Source organism: Chinchilla lanigera, unplaced genomic scaffold, assembly GCF_000276665.1.
Source record: "Chinchilla lanigera isolate Chin_1 unplaced genomic scaffold, ChiLan1.0 scaffold00027, whole genome shotgun sequence".
Taxonomy (NCBI): Eukaryota; Metazoa; Chordata; class Mammalia; order Rodentia; family Chinchillidae; genus Chinchilla; species Chinchilla lanigera.
The window spans coordinates 4190053-4211740 of NW_004955428.1; the positions used below are offsets into that span (position 1 = coordinate 4190053).

A 21688-nucleotide genomic window follows, 5' to 3' on the forward strand; every position below is an offset into this window, starting at 1 on the left:
TTTTTTTGGTCTTTTTGAGATAGGGTTTCACTACGCAGTTCAGGCTGGCCTTGAGCTCACTTTGTAGCCCAGGCTGGTCTCGAACTCGCAACCGTCCTCCTGCCTCAGCCTCCCAAGTGCTGGGATTACAGGCGTGCGCCACCATGCCCAGCGCGTTTCTCATGCCTATCAACAGCACTGGATTTCTGTTCAGGCACTTAAGTTACTTGGAATGAATTCTTTCAGGGCTGGCATTTAAGCTGTTAGAGCAGGTCCTAAGACGGCCCCTCCGCGGGCTCCACCCAAGCCCAGAGCTCAGTCTTGTCTCTGCTCACGCTGCCAACTGCCCAGTATTAGTGAGGGCTCTGTCCTTCCTTGCTCCTTTCTCCGGGCTCTGCACTGGGGATCCTCCTCCCTCCATGATCAGCAAGACCTGGGCTCTTTCTGCGGCTCTGATGCCCCCTCCCGTGAAAGCCCTCCTCCCAACACCCGGCCTTTGGCTTCCTAAAGTCCAACCTTGGTCTTCTCAACCCAGCAACATACAGATCTGCCAAGTTTCCACCCTCCTGCAGCCCAGTCTGCAAACTGCCTGCCAGGTAATAAGCTCACTAATCACAGAGTTCACTCTTAATTATTTTGTCTTTGAGATAGGGTCTTGCTATGCAGTTCAGGCTGGCCTTGAGCTCACTTAGCACAGGCTGGTCTCGAACTCACCGTGATCCTCCTGCCTCAGCCTCCCGAGGGCTGGGATTGTAGCTGTGCATCACCATACCCAGCTTATTTTCACTTTTTTTTTTTGGAAACAGGGTTTTGCTATGCCATTCAGGTTCGCCTGGGACTCACTTCGTAGCCTAGGATGGCTACGATCAAACTTGCAGCGATCCTCCTGCCTCGGCGAACCGTCAGCCAGTGCGTGTGTCACCACATCCAACATTTTACTGTTCAGACAGGTCCTGCTAAATTGCCCAGGCTAGCCTCAAGAATCACAATCCTCTTGCCTCTGCCTTCCAAGTACCTGGGATTACAGGATGGGGCACTGCACCTGGCTTCATTTACCTCTTTCGCCTTCTTTCTGGATCGCAAATGCTGCAGTGTCTTTTCTCCACTGTCTAAAATCTGGGTGTTTCATGTATTTTGCCCAACTTGTACTTGTTTAAGGCTTAAAGGTATCTGGTCCATTTTCTTCAGATCTTGATTATATGTATAAAACATATTTGAGATGCATTCTCAAAATACTCAGGAGTTCCCAAAACAGACATTAAAAGGACACCTAATATGTAAATAGCAGGCAAGCTGGCACAATCCCTGTAATCCTAGTACATGGGAGGCTGAGGCAGGAGGATGCCAAGTTTGAGCACAGCTTGGGGAATTTAGCAAAACCTTGTCTCAAAAAACAAGTACAAAAAAGGGGCTGGGGATCTAGCTCAGTGTGAGGCAATGGTTTCAAGGACCAGTACAATAAATAAGTAAATAAAGATAAAATATAAAAATATACCTCTCAAGAAATGAGCAAAATGAGCTGGGTATGATGGCACATGCCTGTAATTCCAGCACTCAGGAAGCTGAGGCAGGAGGATCATTGTGAATTCAAGACCAGCCTGGGCTACAAAGTGAGCTCAAAGCCAGCCTGAACTGCATAGTGGGACCCTGTCTCAAAAAGGAAAAAAAAAAAAAAAAAAAAGGGCAAAACCAGGCATGGCAGCAACTGTCTGTAATCCCAACATCTGAGGCTGAGGCAGAAGGATCACAAGTTTGAGGCCAACTTGAGCTACACAAAAAGGCAACCCTGTCTCAAGAAAACAAAAATTTAAAAAATATGCTTTCTATATGAAAAAATTTTTTTTTCCTTTTTGACAGTACCACGGATTGAACCAAGGGCTTTACAATCCTCTTGCCTCAGCCTCCCAGAGCGTTAGAACTTCTGGTGTATACCACCACATTGCATTGAAGTATTCCTGAGATCCCTTAAAAAAATGCTTAGAACCAGAAATGTTTCAGATTTTTGGAGAGTTGGGTTGCGGGGGAGCTTCATAAACTTCGCTGGTTTGAGCACCTCTGATCTGAAATAAAATCCAAAAATGTTTGCGTGGAACAAGTTTCAGATTCTGGATTTTTACGTTAGGGATTCTCAATGTCAATTATACACTATGTGGAAACCAGCAGAGGAAAGGGGTTCATTTTGAAATTTCACCATTCAACCCAGTAAAGAAAGGAAACTGGGCCGGGGAATGTAGCTCAGTGGCACAAGGGCAAGGTCCTGAGTTCGATTCCCGGTTCCAAAAGAAAATAAAAATAAATAAAACTGAGAAAGGAGACAAAACACCATTTCTTTCCTAGCAAAGATGATTTATTGAGCTCCACGGAGGATATGTGACCCACTCCGCAGCAAACCATGCCGGCTCTTCCGGGCAGACGCCGACAGCGCTCGCGTCCAGCAGAGCCGGGCAGGGTGGCGGGTGCGTTCGAGCCCGGCGGTTTCCCCGGTCTTCTCAAATTCAGACATTTCTACAACAATTCTGGTATTTCCATCAAAGGTCGAAAATTAAATTCACAGACTTACAAAACATGGGATTTGTGCTTAAAAAATTAACAGTTGTTTGATAGCCACCATCTTTGGAAGTGATTTCAACAGTCCATGAAGTGTTTTATAAATATTTTGGAATATATGTAAAAGCTTTCATCCTCATTCAACTAAATATCTTCTCTTGGAAAATAAAAATGTGTCCTAAAAATTAAACCGGTAAGCTTTTGCAAATGAGATAAAAATATTTAAAATTTAATAAATATTAAAGTGAAAAATTAAGTCATTTCATAGAGCTGTAATGGATACTTGTTCCTAACCGCTTACAAAAAAAAGAAAATTACTTTTTAAAAAACTCATATAATATTAAAAAAACAGATATACTTGGAAAGTTTATACTTTCTTCCCTTTAAAAACTTCAAAAAATATTCTGAAAAGAAAGAGTCCCTTCTTTTAAAACCCTAACGCACCCATCACAAGTACAACAGCTGTCATCGCTTTGCTATATAAAAATAGTTAAAAATCAATGTTAATTTAGATAAAAATTTTAATTCTAGCGTAATTAAAAACAATGGAAAACCGGATTAATCTCCCAGAATGCAAATGAAGCTAATTTGACTTTAATACTTAAAACTGAATTATTTATTGTAATTTATTATAATTACTTTCAATTAGGTTATTTAATAGAATTATGTCTGTTTTTGTAACTAAATTATCCATTTAGGACCACTGCAGTGATTCAATAAAACCCCGTAAGTACAATCATCTTTTGGCTTAACTTCCTCTACGACTACGGGCAGCCAAGACCCAATGGCTGCGTGCACGCACGTCAGCGAAAGTCCATGGCTTACATTCCGCTTATGTAAATAGCTTCATATGCAAGTGCGCTACTTTCTTTGTGCAAAGTCTTAAATTCAAAATAAAAATTGGGCAAAAAAAGTTGAGATATTTTCACCCCAGGGATGGAAAAATATTTTTCAATTTGTTTTTGTTTTTTTGAGACAGGGTCTCACTATGTAGTTCAGGCTGGCCTGGAACTCCTGGCAATCCTCCTGCCTCAGCCTCCCCAGTGCTGGGATTATGGCCACGCCTGGCTCTAACATCCTTATCACACTGAGGAGGACTGCTTTGCTACGACCATACAGAAACTGCAAACACAACACCGTTACAGAAATACACTCATAGGAATCAGGGTGAAGCCCACGAGCTACACCCACATGGAAGCTGATTTTATCCAACACTCAGTCGCTGAATTAACTGGGGGCCAGGGAAGAACAGGCGACCAGGACCCACGTTAAGCAGCCGGGGGAGTCCCGGCTCCTCCGCGCTTCCGATGGGCCCGGCGCTCCAGAGACCCGGGATGAGGGCAAAGCGCGTTCCGTGCGCGCCCCTCGGGCCGGGCGGCGCAGGCGCAGCGCGGGGAGGCTCGGGCGGTCCCGCCCTCTCCGCACTGAGGAGCCGGGCTCAGCACCAGCAGGGCAGCGCGGGCCGCGCCTCGGGCTGCAGGGCCACGCCGTCGGCGGCCGGCTGGCTGAGCACGAGCGGCTTGTGGCTCTTGAGCTTGTGCGCCAGCGTCATGAAGATGGCCTCCACGTGGTCGCTGTCGTGCGGGCTCTTGGCCGAGGTCTCGAACAGCGGCATGCTGTGCGCGTCCGCGAACTTCTGCGCCAGGTCCGTGGGCACCTGCACGGCGCCGCGCAGGTCGCACTTGTTCCCCACGAGGATGCGCGGGATGTCGCCGGCCAGCAGGTGCTGCCGGCACTCCTCGATCCAGGCGGGCAGGCTGCGGAAGCTGGCCAGGTTGGTGACGTCGTACACGAAGACCACGGCGTGCACGTTGCGGTAGTAGTGCTGCACCATGCTCTTGCGGAAGCGCTCCTGGCCCGCCGTGTCCCACAGCTGGATCTGCAGGAGACAGGGCACCTCGCTGCAGGGACACCGTGAGCGCGACCCCTGCACGGTCCCGCCCACACTCCCGCCCACACTCCCACTGGCCGGGGCCTTGGGGCGCACACACACGCTTCAGTGGCGCCCTGCTTCAGGGAATAAGGCTACACCTCAGGAAGGGATTTTATTTTGCTTTGTTTTTTTGAGACAGGGTCTCGCAAAGCAGTTCAGGCTGACCTTGAGCTCACTTTGTAGCCCAGGCTAGTCTCGAATTTGCAACGATCTTCCTGCCTCAGCCTGCTGAGTGCTGGGATTACAGGCCTGCAACACTTCGCCCGGCTTCAAGAAGGTATTTTAAAATCCTTTTAACAGAAAATACATCAGGCTTTAGCAAACAAGTGGCTACTTAATGCCTATCAATTTGGTTTCCACACCCCTGAGGACTCCTCCTGGTCTAATTAAACATGGAGGCCCCCAGAGGGCAAGCCATGGTCCAGCCCAGACCTAAGGTGCCTGTCAGGCACACATGCTGTACCCCACCGGCTGCTCCCTACAAAAGCCACACCGGGAGGGCGCTGGTCACTGCAAATGCACGCAGGTGCCTCTGCTGAAAGATCCCTACTGGGCCTAGGGACTCAGAGTGTGGACTGCGAGTCTGAATGTGTGACTTCTCAGAACCATGCCCGAATGGAGGAGACTGAGGGAATCTTCCAGGAGGCCTCCACACAGGAGGGCAGGCTGCAAGTCTCGAACAAGCCCAGTGGCATACATGTAAGTGTGTGAAGTGTACTAAATGATTATTTTTTAAGCCAGATGTGGTGGCACACACCTGTAATCACAGCACTAGGGAGGCTGAAGCAGGAGAATCTCTACAAATTAGGCCAGCCTAGGGCTACATAGTGACTTCAAGGCCAGCCTGGACTACAAAGGGAGACCTTGTCTCAAAAAAAAAAATAAAAGAAATAAATTTTTTTGTTTTTGTTTTTTTGAGACAGCTCACTATGTAGTTCAAGTTGGCCTGGAACTGTGTATCCCACGCTAGCCTTGAATTCACAGGGATACTCCTGCCTCAGCCTTCTGAGTGCTGGGCCTACAGGCATGCACCACACCCAGCTAACAATTTTAAATGTAATAAATCATGGATATAGTGTCACTCTCTTCCATGTTAATGCCAATTTGATCAGTTTGACTTTCTCATCTTTTAGCAGCTGCTTTTAGTCCAAATGTCTCTGCTGTCTTAGCACCCCCCTTGCCGCGTGAATATGACCTCATCATGTCCCAAGAAGACACATTTCTTGGGCTCTCTAGGCATCTGGAGGTGTCAAGCGACAGAGTTCATGCCAGTCAGATATAAGCAGTCTTCTCCAGGGAAGGCGGGGTTCCCGGAAGAGTGTCCTGGGGTTTAAAGAAGACTGAGCATTTGGCACACGGTTTTTGCAGCCTCTCCCCCACCCCTTGGTGCCTGGAAGGTCACACAGTGCTTGGGGCACAGCAGCCACTCAGGAGCGCGAGCCAGCAGCACGCTACTGCCTCTGCTGTCCCCACTGGCTGAGAAAAACGAGGCTTCCGCGCTCAAGCTGCCTTGGCTGACCCCTCATATGCAGCCGACCCCATCCTACACCACAGTATTTGCCGTGCTGTTTACAACTTGGGCTTCTAAAAAGAAAACAATACAAAAACAAGGAAAAAACAACTGGCCGGAAAGTGTAAGAGACATCATTACTGGGACTGGGAAAGGACACAGGGCCGGGAGGGTGGGCGGACACGATCGGGGGACACGTGTGCATGTATGGGACATGGCGGTGAGTCCCACCAACCCGTGCAACAGTAATAATCACAGCAAATGGCATGGTGGTGCATGCCTGTAATCTCAGCACTCAGCGGCTGAGACAGGAAGACTGCAAGTTACACAGGGAGTTCAAGGCCAGCCTGTATTACACATAGTAAGAATTTGTCTCAAAACACAAACAAAAAGAAAAGAAAAAAAGAAAGAAGTAGAAACAACCAAGTATCTGTCTACTGATAAAGGAAAAACAAAATTCAGTATGTCTATACAATGGAATACTATTCAGTCATTAAAAGGAATGAAACGTTGCAACACAGATAGATCTGAAAGCTTTGAAGTGAAAGAATCTAGACATAAAAGGGCCCAGACTGTAAGGTTCTGTGTATATGGGCAAATATTCAGAGGAAGCAGATGCACGGTTACCAGAGTTTGAGGGAAGAGGGGGAACAGGGAGTGACCGCTTGGGTTTGGAGCTGCTGCTTTATTTTTTCCCAGGGTACTATGGGTGGAACCCAAGGCCTCTGCACTAAGCTTCACTCCCACCCCTTTAAAAAATTTTCAGCAGCATCTTGAGATAGGAATCAATGAAAAGGCAGGAGATAGCACCAATGACATTTAAAAAAACCTGTTCACGAAAGTCATGGCAGAAAACTTCCCGAACAGTGAAAAAGAATTTGATGTACAGTTAAGTAGACATACACAACTCCAATTAGTTATGCCCAGAAAATCTGCACTAAGGCATATAGTAGTCAAGGTTCCAGAAATTCGACCTAAGAATAGAATATTAGAAGCTGTTACAGAAAAGAATAAAGTAACCTATAAAGAAAAGCCCATCAGAATCAAAGCACATCTCAAACCGGGTGTGGTGGCATAGGCCTATAATCCCAGAATTCAGGAGGCTGAGGCAGGAGGACCATTATGAGTTCGAGATCAACCTGGGCTACAAAGTGAGCTCAAGGCCAGCCTGAACTGCATAGTGAGACCCTGTCTCAAAAAGACAAAAAACAAACAAACGTAAAGAACCAAAGCAGATTTTTCAACACAAACCCTCAAGTCAAGGAGAGCTTGAAGAGTGAAGTACTTCAAGCCCTAAAAGAAAACCTCCAACTCAGACTGATGTACCCTGCAAAACCATCTTTCAAAACTGATAAAGAAATAAGATACTTTCAGGACAACACCTGAAGAAATTCATGACCACCAAACCAGCACTCCAAAATGTTCTCCAGGACATTCTAGAAAGAGGTAACAAGGACTACAACTCCATGAACCCCAACAAAAGGAATCTACTAGGCAGGCAATTAAACAGAGGGGAAAAAAGGGAACCAATAACCAGAAAAGAACATGACAAGGATAAGTCAATACATATTAGTTATAACCATCAATGTTTTTTTTTTTTGTTCACCTTTCTTTTTTTTTTTATTTTAAAGAATAAAAGAAGGATAACATAATAATAGGGGCGACTTAGCAAATTACAGACAAAATGGTAGGAAATTATCAATGGTTATCGTTTTACGTATTATTATCTACAAAATAGTTTCTCAGGAAAACAAATAGACAAATAATAGTGAGTTAGAGACAAAAGAGGTAGGAGATTATCAGTAGTTGCTGTACTATTCTTTGGTATCTTCAAAGTGGCTTCTAAAGAAAATAAATAGAGCTATACATGAGTGACCTATTGAAAAATCATTAACTATTCTCAATGGTTGTTGTAGGAAACACATAATAATAAACATACATTATGAAATAGGATAGGAACATTACAAACTTAACACAGTTATGGATAGATTAGTAGGAAAATATCAATGGCTGCTGTAATACGTGGTGGTATCTTCAAAGTGGTTTCTCAGGAAGACAGAGATATGCAAGAAGGATCTAATAAGTAGTTACAGCCTAAGGGTTGTCAAAAATAGCATATTACCTCCTCACCAGTGACTCCTTTCACTGAGGTATGATGGCTGGAAGGCAGGCCAGGATTGAAAAGAAGGACCGAGAGATTTGCACCTGTGTCTAGTAACAGGCTGTTTTCTTGTTCCTCCATAGTCATGATTACCCAGGGCTCCTCGATGGAGATGACGGTCTGGCCAGAGGGAGAAGGCAGACCATGCCCCAAGCCCTCTCATTCCTGTTGGACTAACTGGTAGCATGGGTCTGAGCTCTGGGGCCTCCACCTCAGAGGGCAGACCAATCTCCAGTGGTCTCCTTTGCATCCAGGGCATGGCCCATTTAACAATGGTAGCAGATGAATGCAGTTGTCGAGTTCATAACCATCAATGTTAATGGTCCCAATTGAGTTGACCAATCAAAAGAAATAGAGTGGCAGAATAGATCAAGAAGCAAGAGCCAACACTATGCTGCATACAAGAGACACATTTAATTTAAAAAGAAATTCACAGACTGAAAGTCAAAGAATGGAAAACAATACTCCATGAGACAGGAACCTGGAAAAAAGCAGGGATAGCTATTCTGTTTGTCGACAAAGTAGATTTCAAGCCAAGGCTAATCAGGAGAGACAAAGAAAGTCACAATATTCTTGTAAAGGGGACAACCCAAGAGTAAGAGATAGCAACCATAAATATATATACACCAAATACCAATGCACCCTACTACATAAAACAATTATTAACAGACACGAAAAATCAAATAAGCGGTAATACAATTGTAATGGAGGACCTCAATACCCCACTGTCACAAATAGATGAACTAGAACAAAAAAAAATTAATGAAAAAATGTAAGAACTCAACCAAACTTTTGAACAAACAGACTTAGTAGATGTCTACAGAGGGCTGCACCCGCACAACATCAAAACACACTTTCTGCTTGGCTGCAAAGGGGCGTTCTCCAGAAGAGACCGTATACTGGCTCATATAACCTGCTTATACAAAGAGACTGAAATTGGGCTGGAGATATAACTCAAATAAACAACCTAAAGGCAAACCTAAAGCTTCTAGAAAAGAAGAGCCAATCAAGGCCAAAGCTTACAGGAGGGAGGAAATTATAAAGATCAGCACAGAAATGAATGCAATGGACACTAAGAAAACAATACAAAGAATCAATGAATCGAAGAGTTGGTTCTTCGAAAAATTGACAAACCCTTAGCCAATCTTATAAAAAAAAAAAAAAAAAAAGAAAGAAAAGACTGAAATCCATGTAATTAGGAATGAAAAAGGTGAAATCACAACAGATCCTGCAGGAATCCAGAGGATCATCAATACCTACTTCGAGAACCTGTATTCTAATAAGATGGAAAACAGAGAAGAAATGCACAGGTACCTAAATACACAGGAATTACCAAATACCATTGGTAATTACCAATTACCAAAGCTGAATCAAGAAAATATGAAAATTCTAAATAAACCAATATCACTCAATGAAATTGAAGATGTAATTAAATACCAACAAACAAAAGCCCAGACCCTGACAGATTCACTTCCAAATTCTGCAAGAAATTTAGAGAAGACAATGCTGCTATTTCTCAGACTCTTTAATAAAACTGAAAGGGAAAAAACACTCCCAATTCACTCCTGGAAGCAAGTATTACCAAAACCAGAGAAGAACCCAGCCAAAAAAAGACAACCACAAGCCAGTCTCCCTCGTGAACACAGATGCAAAACTCTTCAGTGAGATACTGGCAAACAAAATCAGCAAAGCATAAAGTAGATTATACACCATGACCAAATGGGATTCATCCCAGGAATGCACGGATGATTCAACCTATGTAAATCAATAAGCATAATACACCACATTAACAGAGCCAAGGACAAAAACCATATGATCACTTCAACAGACACAGAAAAGGCATTTGACAAAGTCCAACAACCATTCATGATAAAAACCCTACAGAAAATTAGGATTGATGGTCTTTATCTCAATCTGATAAAAGCCATCTATGACAAACCAATAGCCAACATGATACTAAATGTCAAAAACTGAACTTTCACTCTAAAATCAGGAATAAGACAAAGGTGTCCATTGTCACCATTCCTATTCAATACAGCTCTAGAAACTTTAGCCAGAGCAATTAGACAAGACAAAGAAATAAAAGGGATAGCAAAAGAAAGGAAAATGTTAAATTATTATTTGCAGGTGACATGGTACTCTACATAGAAGACCCCAAAAACTCCACTTAAAAACTGCTAGATTTAATAAGCAAATTCAGTAGTATAGCTAAGTACAAAGTCAACACTCAAGAGCCAGGTGTGGTGGCACACACCTGTAACCCCAGCACTTGGGAGGCTGAGGCAGGAGGATTGTTAAAAGTTCAAGATCAGCCTGGGCTACAAAATAAGCTCAAGGCCAGCCTGAACTGCATAGCAAGACCCTGTCTCAAAAAAAAAAGTCAACACTCAAAAATCAATAGCCTTCCTGTACACAAACAACAAACTCACTGAGAGAGAAATTAGGGAAACAACAACTTTCACAGTATCATCCAAAAATATGACATACCTAGGAATCAATCTAACAAAGGAAGTAAAAGACCTCTACATTGAAAACTATAGTACTCTGAAAAAGGAGGTTGAAATATGTATCAGAAATTGGAAAGATATCCCTTCCTCTTGGGTGGGAAGAACCAATACAGTGAAGATGATCATACCTCCCAACCTGTTATACAGATTTAATGTAATTCTGATCAAAATTCCAACAGCATATCTTACAGAATTAGAGAAAGCAATCCTAAAATTCATCTGGAACCAGAAGAGACCTAAAATAGCAAAGGCAATTCTGGGCAACAAAGACAAGGCAGGGGGTATCACAATCCCAAACTTGAAATTATACTATAAAGCTACTGCGATAAAAACAGCATGATACCGGCAAAAAAACAGGCCCAAGGATCAATGAAACAGATTAGAAGATGCAGAAACAACTCCAAACACGTTCAGCCACCTTATCTTTGACAAAGGTGCCATACACAATCCCTGGAAGAAAGACAGCCTCTTTATTATTATTATTATTTTTTTTTTTCGGTACCAGGAATCAAACTCAGGACCTTGCGCTTGCCAGGCAGGTGCTGTGCAGCTGAGCTAAATCTCCCGCCCCAAGAAAGATAGCCTCTTTAATTAATGGTGCTGGAAGAAACTGGCTCTGCACATGCTGAAGATTAAAACTGGACCCGTGTCTTTCACCATGAACTAAAGTAATGGATCAAAGATCTTAATATTAAAACAGAAACATTAAATCTGCTGGAAGACAGACTAGGTAGACTTCTTGAGCACACTGGTGTAGGCAAGGACTTTATGAACAAAACCCCTAAGGCACAGGAAATATCACAAAGAATCAACAACTGGGATATCACCTTACTAAAAAGCTTTTGCATAGCAAGAAAAACCACCAGCGGAGTGAAGAGACAACACTGGTGGGAAAAAAAATTTTCCAGCCATTCCTCAAAGGACTACTATTTAGAGTATATAAAGAACTAAAAAAAAAAAAAAAAATCAGAGCAGCAAACTTAAAGATGCAATCCAAAAACGGGCATCTGAAATGAATAGATACTTCTCAGATGAAGTAGTACAAACACCAAATAAATATATGAAAAAATTTTCAACATCTTTGATCATCCAAGAGATGCAAATTAAAATGCTGAGATTCCATCACCCCAGAAAGAATGGCTATTATCAAAAAAATTCACCGATAACAAATGCTGGAGGGACTGTGGGGGATGATGAACCCTCCTACACTGTTGGTGAGTGTGTAGACCGGTGCAATCACTATGGATATCAGTGTGGAGATTACTCAAAAAGCTAAGATCACAGGTCACATTTGACCCAGCTATTCCCCTTCTGGGTATCTTCCTGAAAGAAGTCAAAGCATCATACCATAGTGATATATGCATACCCATGTTCACAGCACCACAGTTTGTAATAGCCAAGTCTTGGAAACAGCCCAAATGTCCATCCACTGGTGAATGGATAAATAAGATATGGGTTTTTAAAAAAATATACAATGGAGTACTACTCTGCCATAAAGAAGGATAAGCTCAAGACATTTCTACATAAATGGATGCAACTTGAGTGAAATACTCAAGTGAAATGAATTGGACACATGTGTAAATACTGTATTGTTTTTCTGGTGTGAGAAACCAGAAGTGTAAATAAGAACCAAAATGTGTAACAGATATTGTAAAATAGGAAAAGAATGTTTAAATAAGAAGGGGAACAAGGGAGCAGGGAGGAAGGAAAGAAGGGACAAGGAAAAAATGAGAAAAGAAAGAAAAAATGGAAATAAAGCTTTTGTAAATAAGGAGGGAAAGGGGTTGCAGGGAGGGGAGGGGAATGGGAAAAAAATAAGTGAGATTTATCAGGCGCAGGTACAAATGCCCTGCAATGAATGTGATCATTATGCACATCTAAAAGGTATACCTATGCACACATCTAAAATGTAGACACTCCTCCCTCTTTGCTCTTGTTGCTTTGGTGTTTTCCACCACCTTAAGCTGTTGCCACTCAGCATGCCACCCTGCCTTGGAGCCAGCTGAATATGGACTGAAATAAATAAATGTATACATAACTAAATTAATTTTAAACAAAACTTTTAACCCAAATAGTCTTTTTTTCTTTGACTGGCCGTTACACTTCCTTCTCCATGGTCTTCCATACACATTTTTCTTCTTTTTGCTTCTAAACAAGATGCATGCAAGACCATCTGGTGACACAGTTGCCCACATTAAGATATCTGATCAGTGAAAGACTGAAATTTCACGTATCTATACCCAGTATTTCCCTCTACCAACCCTTTTTCTAACACTAGCTGAAACCTACCTCTTCGGGGCTTCCAGATCTGTGGGGCTGTTGGTGATTAGAGGCTGCGTTTGCTCCAAGTTATCCCAAGCTTGCAACTCCATAAGGTAGCAGGGCGTGGTGGCACATGCCTGTAATCCCAGCACTTGGGAGGCTGAGGCAGGAGGATCATTACGACTTCAAGGCCAGCCTGGGCTACAAAGTGAGCTCAAGGCCAGCCTGAATTGCATAGCAAGACCCTTTCTCAAAAAAAAAAAAAAAAAAAAAAAAAAAAAAACCAACCCAGGGGCTACATTCCAACAGCTCCAACAGATGCCTGAAGCTGACAGTAGCATATACAGCATGGTTACTCTGGACAAAGGGATGATTCACAATCCACGTGGAAGGCCATAGGAAAGCACAGAATTTCACTACGCTTCTCAGAGTGACATGCAATTTGAAACTTGTATTTATTTCTGAAATTTCCTATTTAATACTTTCAGACCACAGGTAATTGCACTTGATCTTCACCAAAAGGGGGAGAAGTGATTCAGACCACAGGTAACTGAAACCACAGAAAACAAAACCAAAAGTAAGGAGGGGTTACTATACCTTGTAGCAATTCCTGTGACACAACTCTGCCTTCCTGCTGTGTAGCTGGCAGACTTGAAGTATTCTTGGCCAATGTAAATCTTGCCATGTAAGGGGGGGTTGGGTAAATCTCTGTAGTGTTTGCTCTTCACACTTTTCATCCCAAAAAAGTATCATGCTTTCTTTTTATTTGGTTGGCACTTTATTAGCAGATTAGTTCAAGACTATACATTAAAGGAGAAAGGATCCCACTTTTAATACAACTCAAAATAGCTGGTTCAAGAGCCCCTGTCAGGCGACCTGGGTGACACTGCCTCTCCGGCCTTTCTCCACCATCAAAAGAAGCCTCTGCCTGCTCCCCTAGTGTACTCGTTAACCCTCTAATCATCCCTCTCATCTCCTGTTATGGCTTGTATCTAGACAGTCCCCAAAAGCCTCACGTGCTCATAGGTACGGCTTTTATGGAGGTGGCTGCTTCTGGGGTGTGTGAATACAATTAAGAGTGTGTAATCAGCCAGGTGTGGTGGCACATGCTTGTAATCCCAGCACTCGGGAGGCTGAGGCAAGAGGGTCATTGAGAGTTTGAGACCAGCCTGGGCTACAAAGTGAGCTTGTCAAGGTCAGCCTGAACTGCAATAGCAAGACCCTGTCTCAAAAAGACGGAAAAAAAAAAAAGTGTGTAATCAATATAGTAAGCTTGCAGTCTAAATGGAATAAAAGGGAAAGGGAGGCTTGTTGCTGCCGCTGCTTCCTGCCTACCCTGCCCTGGACTTTTTCTTCTCTGCCTTAGAGCCAGCTGCCTGTGGACTAAAGCCTCTACAAACTATGAGCTAAAATAAACCCTCCCTCTTTAAAAAAAGAGAGAGACCATCTGGTGACAATACTAAGAGCTTCTACGAACCACCCAGTAAGCTGCAAGTGAATACTGTAACCAATATTAGTAACATTTCAAGACAACTCTTGGCTTTTGGTTTATAGAGCAGAAATGTGTGCCATGTTGCACAGAGAACCAAGTGGCAAACTTTCAGAATGAAGTGAGGGAAATCCATCTGGATTCTCTCTGAACCCTCTCCGCTTGTAAGTGCTGACTCGATCCCAGCACTGCAAAGAAATAAATGTTAGCCCGGTGTGGTGGTGCACACCTGTAATACCATCACTCAGGAGGCTGAGGCAGAAGGATCACTGAGAGTTCAAGGTCTGCAGGGGATACACAGTGAATTTAAAGCCATCCTCAACTACACAGTGAGACCCTGTCTCAAAAAACCTGAAAGAGGGGCTGGGGATTTAGCTCAGCGGCACAAGCACCTGGCTGGCAAGCGCAAGGTCATGAGTTCGGTTCCTGGTACCGGAGGAAAACCAAAAAAAAAAACCTGAAAGAAAAAAAGTAAATGTCAGCTTTCCAACAAGGAGAAGTTACAAAGTTCCTTGACTATTTGCTTTATTTTTGAGGTGCTGAGGATCAAACTAATGGCCTTTTGCATGCTAGACAAGTGCTCTACACTAAACTATTTGACTGACTATTTGAAAGGATTTTTTTTTCTCAAAACTAGGGATTGAACTCAAGGCCTCACTGAGCTGCATCCTCAGCCCAATTTATTTTTGATTTTGAGACAGGCTCTCACTAAACACTAAATTGCTTGGGTTGGCTAGGGATATAGCTCAGCGGCACAAGCACCTGGCTGGCAAGAGCAAGGTCCTGAGTTCAATTCCCGATACAAAAAGTAAAATAAAAATTGCTCGGGCTGGTCTTGAACTGGCGATCCTCCTGCCTCAGCCTCCCAGAGGGCTGGGACTATACACATGCACCACCACATCCTGCTGAAAATAAAATACTTTCTTTAAACCTCTTTCGAGGACCAGCACTCTGGAAGTACTCGGTATCTGGAGCTCAGCACAGCCCACGCTCACCCAGGCACTGCCCTTCGCAGGCGTTGTCCTAACACACGCAGCCCCAAGTAACAACTGCCAAACACTGCCTGGAAGACGAGGAAATCAAGGTCTCGCGAGGTTCGAGGATTCACCGACAGCCACAAAACTCCTACGTCATCAGGCCAGGATCTAAGCGCAGGCGGCTGATCCCTCGAGCACACTGTTCTTCCTCCTGGCCTCTGGTCCTCCCTGCTTCCATCCCTGGGAAACCCTGCGTTGTTGGAACCGGCCAGGCCTGGGCTGCTCTGGTATAAAACAATGAATTCTCCCTGTGCCTAAACTAATTTTCTTCCCTGGATTTTTGAGGCAGGGTCTCACTATATAATTCAGGCTGGCCTGAGCTTACTGCAGAGTAGGCCGACCCCACATTTGCTGCGATCCTCCTGCCTCAGCCTCCCAAGTGCTAGAATTACAGGCCTGCGCCACCACACCCAGCTTCATCTGCCTAAACTGTTCCGCATGGAGTCAAAGCAGGAAATCCTGAGCACTGATCAAAGATTCAGGGAAGTACATCACTTCTCTCCTCACCACTCAGGATACAAGGCCTGGTCTGTGAAACGGGGTACAAGAACAGCAGGCTTCTGCGATCAGGCAGGAAGAACAGCAGGCGCGTGGACCTAGCTCCGGGGACCCTGCGAAGCGGCAAGGCTTAGCTCTGTGAAAACCCATCTCACTTGCACCACTTGGTCTCTGGCTAAGCACCGGCACATTTTAGAGAGAAGTTCTCACCAGGCCCTGTAGTGCACACCTGTAATCCCAGCTACTTAGGAGACTATGCGGTTCAGGTCCAGCCCAGGCAATTTAGTGAGACCATCTCAAAAAATAAAAAGGGAGAGCCGGGCGTGGTGGCGCACGACTGTAATCCCAGCACTTGGGAGGCTGAGGCAGAAGGATCATTGAGAGTTCAAGGCCAGCCTGGGCTACCAAGTGAGTTCAAGGGGGCTGGGGATGTAGCTCAGTGGTAAAGCAATTGCCTTGCACGGACAAAGCCTTGGGTTCAGTCCCCAGCCCTGCAAACACACACACACACACACACACACACACACACACACACACACAGTACGTATGCATTAAATTTTGCTGGGTGTGGTGGTGCACACCTGTAATCCCAGCACTCAGGAGGCTGAAGCAGGAGGATCATTATGAGTTCAAGACCAGCCTGGGCTACAAAGTAAGCTCAAAGCCAGCCGGAACTGCACAGCAGGACCCTATCTCAAAAAACAAAACAAAAACAAACAAAAAAGGGCGGAGGATTTAGCTCAGTGGCACAAGCACCTGCCTGGCAAACGCAAGGTCCCAAGTTCGATTCCCGGTACCAAAAAAAAAGACATTAAAAAAAAGCACTGCGTGAAAGGAGCACAGCGAGCCATGAAAGCCGCACTTGCACAAGAAAGCAGCTTATGGACTACACCGGGAGACCTGATTTAAAAGTCAAATGCACTTGTATTTAAAGAGTTAGTTTTATGACTCTATTCAGCTTCCAAAATTCTGCAAACAAGATTTTCTTCTTTGAATGAAACATACACAGTTTGTTTATTTTAAGAGTAGGAAAATTTACTGGGAAAAGGAATGGGGACTAGGAATAGCTCCTGAGGGCGGTGAGGGGCGCCGCACGGGCTGCCCACGTGCGATATTTGGAAGCAGACCGGCAAGCAGAAATTTTTTTTACACTTCATGAAACATCTTAACGAATCCTAAAAGGGCTATTAAGTCATGATCTCTGAAAAATTTCCAGCCCACAAATATAAGAACTTCCAAATCGGGGACTTTGGGTTACACGGCACCTCCCTTGCTTTCTAAATATAACACAATCTCATTTTTACTGAACAAGGTCTAGAATGTCGTTTTATTAATAATAGAATTTCAAGCTTTAATACAAAAAAAACATTGAGAAATGTCATTTCAGATCAGACTCACCATTTTACAAACTAAATAATGTGAACATGACAAGGACATGTCTGAAGTACTTAAGACGCATAACAGGTTTGGGAAGGCAGTGGTACCATGCAGAATGAAGCTCTTCTATACCACTTCCCAGTTTGAAAAAGACTAAGCCAGGTGTGGTGGTGCATTCCTGTTAACCCCAACATTTGGGAGGCTGATGCAGGAGGATTGCTGCTAGTTCCAGGCCAGCCTGGGCTACAAAGTGAGTTCAAGGCCACCTTGAACTGAATGGTAAAACCGTCTCAAAAAAAAAAAAAAAAAAGAGCCGGGGATACAGTTAAGCAGCACAAGCACCTGCCTGGCAAGGGCAAGGTCCTGAGTCTGATTCCTGGTACAAAAAAAAGAAAAGAATGAACGAAAGAAAGAGACAATGGGTCAATGTGTTTATCAAAGCAAAATAAAATGGTCAGGATAAAACCAAGCATGTGGGTGATCACAATAAATATAAATAAATTAAATTCTTATTTTAAAAAAAGACTGAACACTTTAAAAAGTTTGTTTTTTTTTTTAAATTTCCAACATAGCCAGATGTGGTGGTGCACTCCTGTAATCCCTGTAGTCAGGATACTGAGGCAGGAAGATTGCTCTCAGTTCAAGGCCAGCCTGGGCTGCATGAGTTCAAGCCCAGCACAAACTACAATAGCAAGACCCTATCTCCCCCCCCACTTAAAAAAAAATAAAAAATAAATATTCAACATAACTGGTCTCTCCCTCCTCCTTCCCCTCCCTTTCTTTTTTTCTTTTTCTTTTTTTTTTTTTTTTTTTTTGAGACAGGGTCTCACTATGCAGTCCAGGCTGGCCTTGAGCTCACTTGGTAGCCCAGGCTGGCCTCTAACTCGCAACGATCCTCCTGCCTCAGCCTCCCGAGTGCTGGGATTATAGGTGTGCGCCACCTAGCCCGGCTCCCCTTCTTTCTTTTTTAAGGCAGGTCTCACTTTGTAGCCAGGCTGGCCCTCACGATCCTCCTGCCTCGATCTCCCCAGTGCTGGGACTGCAGGCATGCACCACCACGCCCAGCTGGCTATACCTTTTTCTACTACAGGAGTCTCAGGAAATTTACGTAGCCTTTCAAATCACAAAGATCTCAAGACTTACTTAACAGCCGGAGGCACAAGACAAGGGTGACAGCCTCAGAAACGAGGAGAAAGCATCTTGGTGTCTGGGTCCCGACTGAGGTAGCACACTAACATCAGGAGGAAGAGTCCCAGGTAAAAACGTTTCCTACTCACTCTTCCCACCCAGAAGGAAGAGCTCAGATCATCACACCTGTGTCCCGCCAGCCCTCTGCCCCGCACTGAAGTGACTCTATCCGTGGGGCATGCTCCATGAGGTTTGCAATTTAGTATCTCTTAACGTCTGTGCCTCATTCACCTGGGATCAATTCCCCACACCCATTTTCTGGGAATTCCTCTCCCCTTCAGCAGTCACACCCTCCTCTACCTCTTCCTTCTGTGAGGGTGCACCTCCAAAACTAACGGTGATAGAGGACAGTAAATAATGTCAAAACCAGCAGAAAAGGCAGTCTTTTAAGGGTCCCAACTATGAACCTATCTACCTCATGTGTCTGATCTAAAGCTCCCTCCAGCCTGACAAGGTATTTCGATCACAGGTTCCCAGAAACCAGACTCAGGTGAAGGAAGCTACTTAAGGAGCAGGGTGACCAACTGTGCCAGTGTCTGAGACTGAGGGGCTCCTCGGGACTTTCAGTCTCTAAACCCAGACCGTCTCGGGCAAAGGTGATCCTCTACTGAGGACACACAGTCCATCCGTCTTGGTCCATTTTCTGTTGCTAGACAAGATCTGAGACTGAGTGATTATAAATAGAGGCCTACTTGGCCCACAGCTTGGAAGCCGGGAGGTACAACAGCATCTATCTGATGGGGCCCTTTTGCTACAATAACATGGAGGGAATCCCAGGTGACACAGAGCAAGCTGGCTTTTGAAAAAAAGCTACTCGGTGACAGCTCATTAATCTATGAAGGGATCAACTCATGAACCGATTAATGGATTAACCCATCAGTATCATAAATGGATTAACCTATCCAAACAGGGAAGGCCCAAAAGACCCAATCACTGCGGGTGATATAGCTCAACGGCACAGTGCCTGCCTGCCAAGCGTGAGGTCCTGAGTTCAATTACTGGTACAAAAAAAGAAAAGACCCAATCACTTCCCCCAAATCCTACCACATTAACATACGGATTTGGAGATTACATTTCCAAATCGGGGACTTTGGGTTACACGGCACCTCCCTTGCTCTTTCAAAAGTTCACATTTGGGGGCTGGGGATTTAGCTCAGCAGCACAGTGCCTGCCTGGCAAGCGCAAGGTCATGAGTTCGATTCCTCCGGCGGGGGGGGGGGGTAAATTCACATTTGGCCTGCACGGTGACACACACCTGTAATCCCAGCACTTGGGAGGCTGAGGCAGGACTGCTGAGTCGAGGCCAGACTGGGCTAAGAAGTGAGCCCAAGGCCACCCTGGAACACAGAGAATGACCCTGTCCCAACACCCCCTCCACCCCACTGCCCCAAAGTTCACACGTGAACACCAAAGCCCATGAACTTTCTCCCAGAATTCCTCCCTCTCCCAGCCTAAACTCTCACACTCATTATTCTACCTCGCAGGCTTCAAGGCCTAACCTAATTTTGGTGAAAAGTGTCCAGCTCCCCTTATTCTGCCCCTATTGTGCCTCTTCCTATGATAAGTACTGTACACTAATCTTCTCTTTCCCCCCTCTTTTTTTTATGGTACTGGAAACAGAACTCGGGGCCTCACACTTGCCAGGCAGGCCCTGTGCCGCTGAGCTACATCCCCTGTATGCTAATCTTTCCTAACTCCCTGACACCGTGCACTCAAAGGACCAGTACGGCAGCTGTAAAATTAAAAGGCAAAAGAGCCCAGAGAAAGCTCAATTCCTTTTAACTCTGTCTATTTCTCTTTTAATATAACATTACTAGCAGTGAAAGGCCTTTGAGGATGGGATTAAGGAACTGAGAAATTGTTCTTGCCTCAGAATACAAAGTTAGGATGATCAAAGCAAGCCTGTTCTACCCTCAAGTCGACCAATGAACTGAGGCAAAAAGTAAATCCGACGAGGATGGCAGGGGTGTTCTGGACCGCGTTCGAAGGCGTAATATTAGGTGGTGTTTATTAAGCAGGACTGCAACAGTGTCTGAGATTTAAACCCTCAGGAGGCCTCAACCTTAATACTGATCCTTTCGCAGGGTCCCCGTTCCAAGCCCCAAGAGCCCCAGCTTTGGGGCCCTCAGGTCTTCTACCTTCGCCACTGCTATTGCAACTCCATCTTCCCAGTCTCAGGGGCACCTAGAATGACTCAAAGGAAAGGAAGAACTGAATTGCAGAAGGACCTGAAATAGCACCAAGAGACACGGTTTTATACCGGGTGCGGTGGCGCACGCCTGTAATCCAACACTCGGGAGGCTGAGGCAGGAGGATCACCATGAGTTGGAGGCCAGCCTGTGCTACAGAGCCAGACCCTGTCTCAAAAAAAAAGAGAGAGAGAGAGAGACGGTTTTGGCAGTCGAAGCAGCAAGTACCACGCACATACAGAATGTTTGTGGGAAAATAAACAAATCAATGTCATATAAAAACTACTGCAAGCAAAAGTGTATTCAAGAACCTAAGCACTTCCTCAAAGGCAAGAGGCGTCCATAATATAGCACAGTGCTCAAATGACTCTTTACTAAACGACATGCGCTAAATGAATTTTCTATTCTTGGGAAATTCCGTGTTTTGCTTCCCTTGACACAGCCCATGAGCAGTGAACACCCGCTGCGCTCCCGCTATTCCAAGAGCGGTCTCCAACATCTGGGAATGCACCGAGTCAGAATCTGCACTGTTGAAAGCCAAGAACGCCAAGGCAGATCTCAGCACATGAAAGCTGGGAGAACGCTGCCGCAGAAGTCAGCTACACACACCCTCCCAGCTCGCCGGGCTGACAAACGCGCGCGCCCGCCGCCGCACCTTGATGCGCTCCCCGTCGATCTCCACCGCGCGCTCTCGGAAATCCACCCCGATGGTGGCCTCGGTGCGGTCGGGGAAGCGGCCGGCGCAGAAGCGGTAGGTCAGGCACGTCTTGCCCACGTTGGAGTCGCCGATCACGATGATCTTGAAGATGCGGGAGCGAGCGGGAGGCAGACACCCCGAAGCCCCCGGCACCACGCAGCTGTTGGAGAAGCTGGCCTCCAGAGAGGACTCTATCTCCGAAGCCATCCTCCCCGCCCGCCCGGAGCTGGGACAGGGGAGAGCGGACGCGGCGAGGCCGGGCAATGACGCCACCGCGAGCGCCCGGCCCCTCCGCGCAACCAGCTCGCGGGCGC

General features: G+C 45.2%; 1 protein-coding gene across 1 annotated transcript; it reads right to left on the minus strand.

The window, feature by feature from the left end:
- Positions 1 to 2304: 2304 nt before the first annotated feature.
- Positions 2305 to 21688, minus strand: Rab33b (RAB33B, member RAS oncogene family). The gene is made up of 2 exons (XM_005386688.2): positions 21333 to 21688; positions 2305 to 4405 (listed from the first exon to the last, which is right to left on the minus strand). Exons 1-2 carry the CDS (start codon positions 21579 to 21581, stop codon positions 3965 to 3967), a joined length of 690 nt encoding a protein of 229 aa, XP_005386745.1. The 5' UTR covers positions 21582 to 21688; the 3' UTR covers positions 2305 to 3964.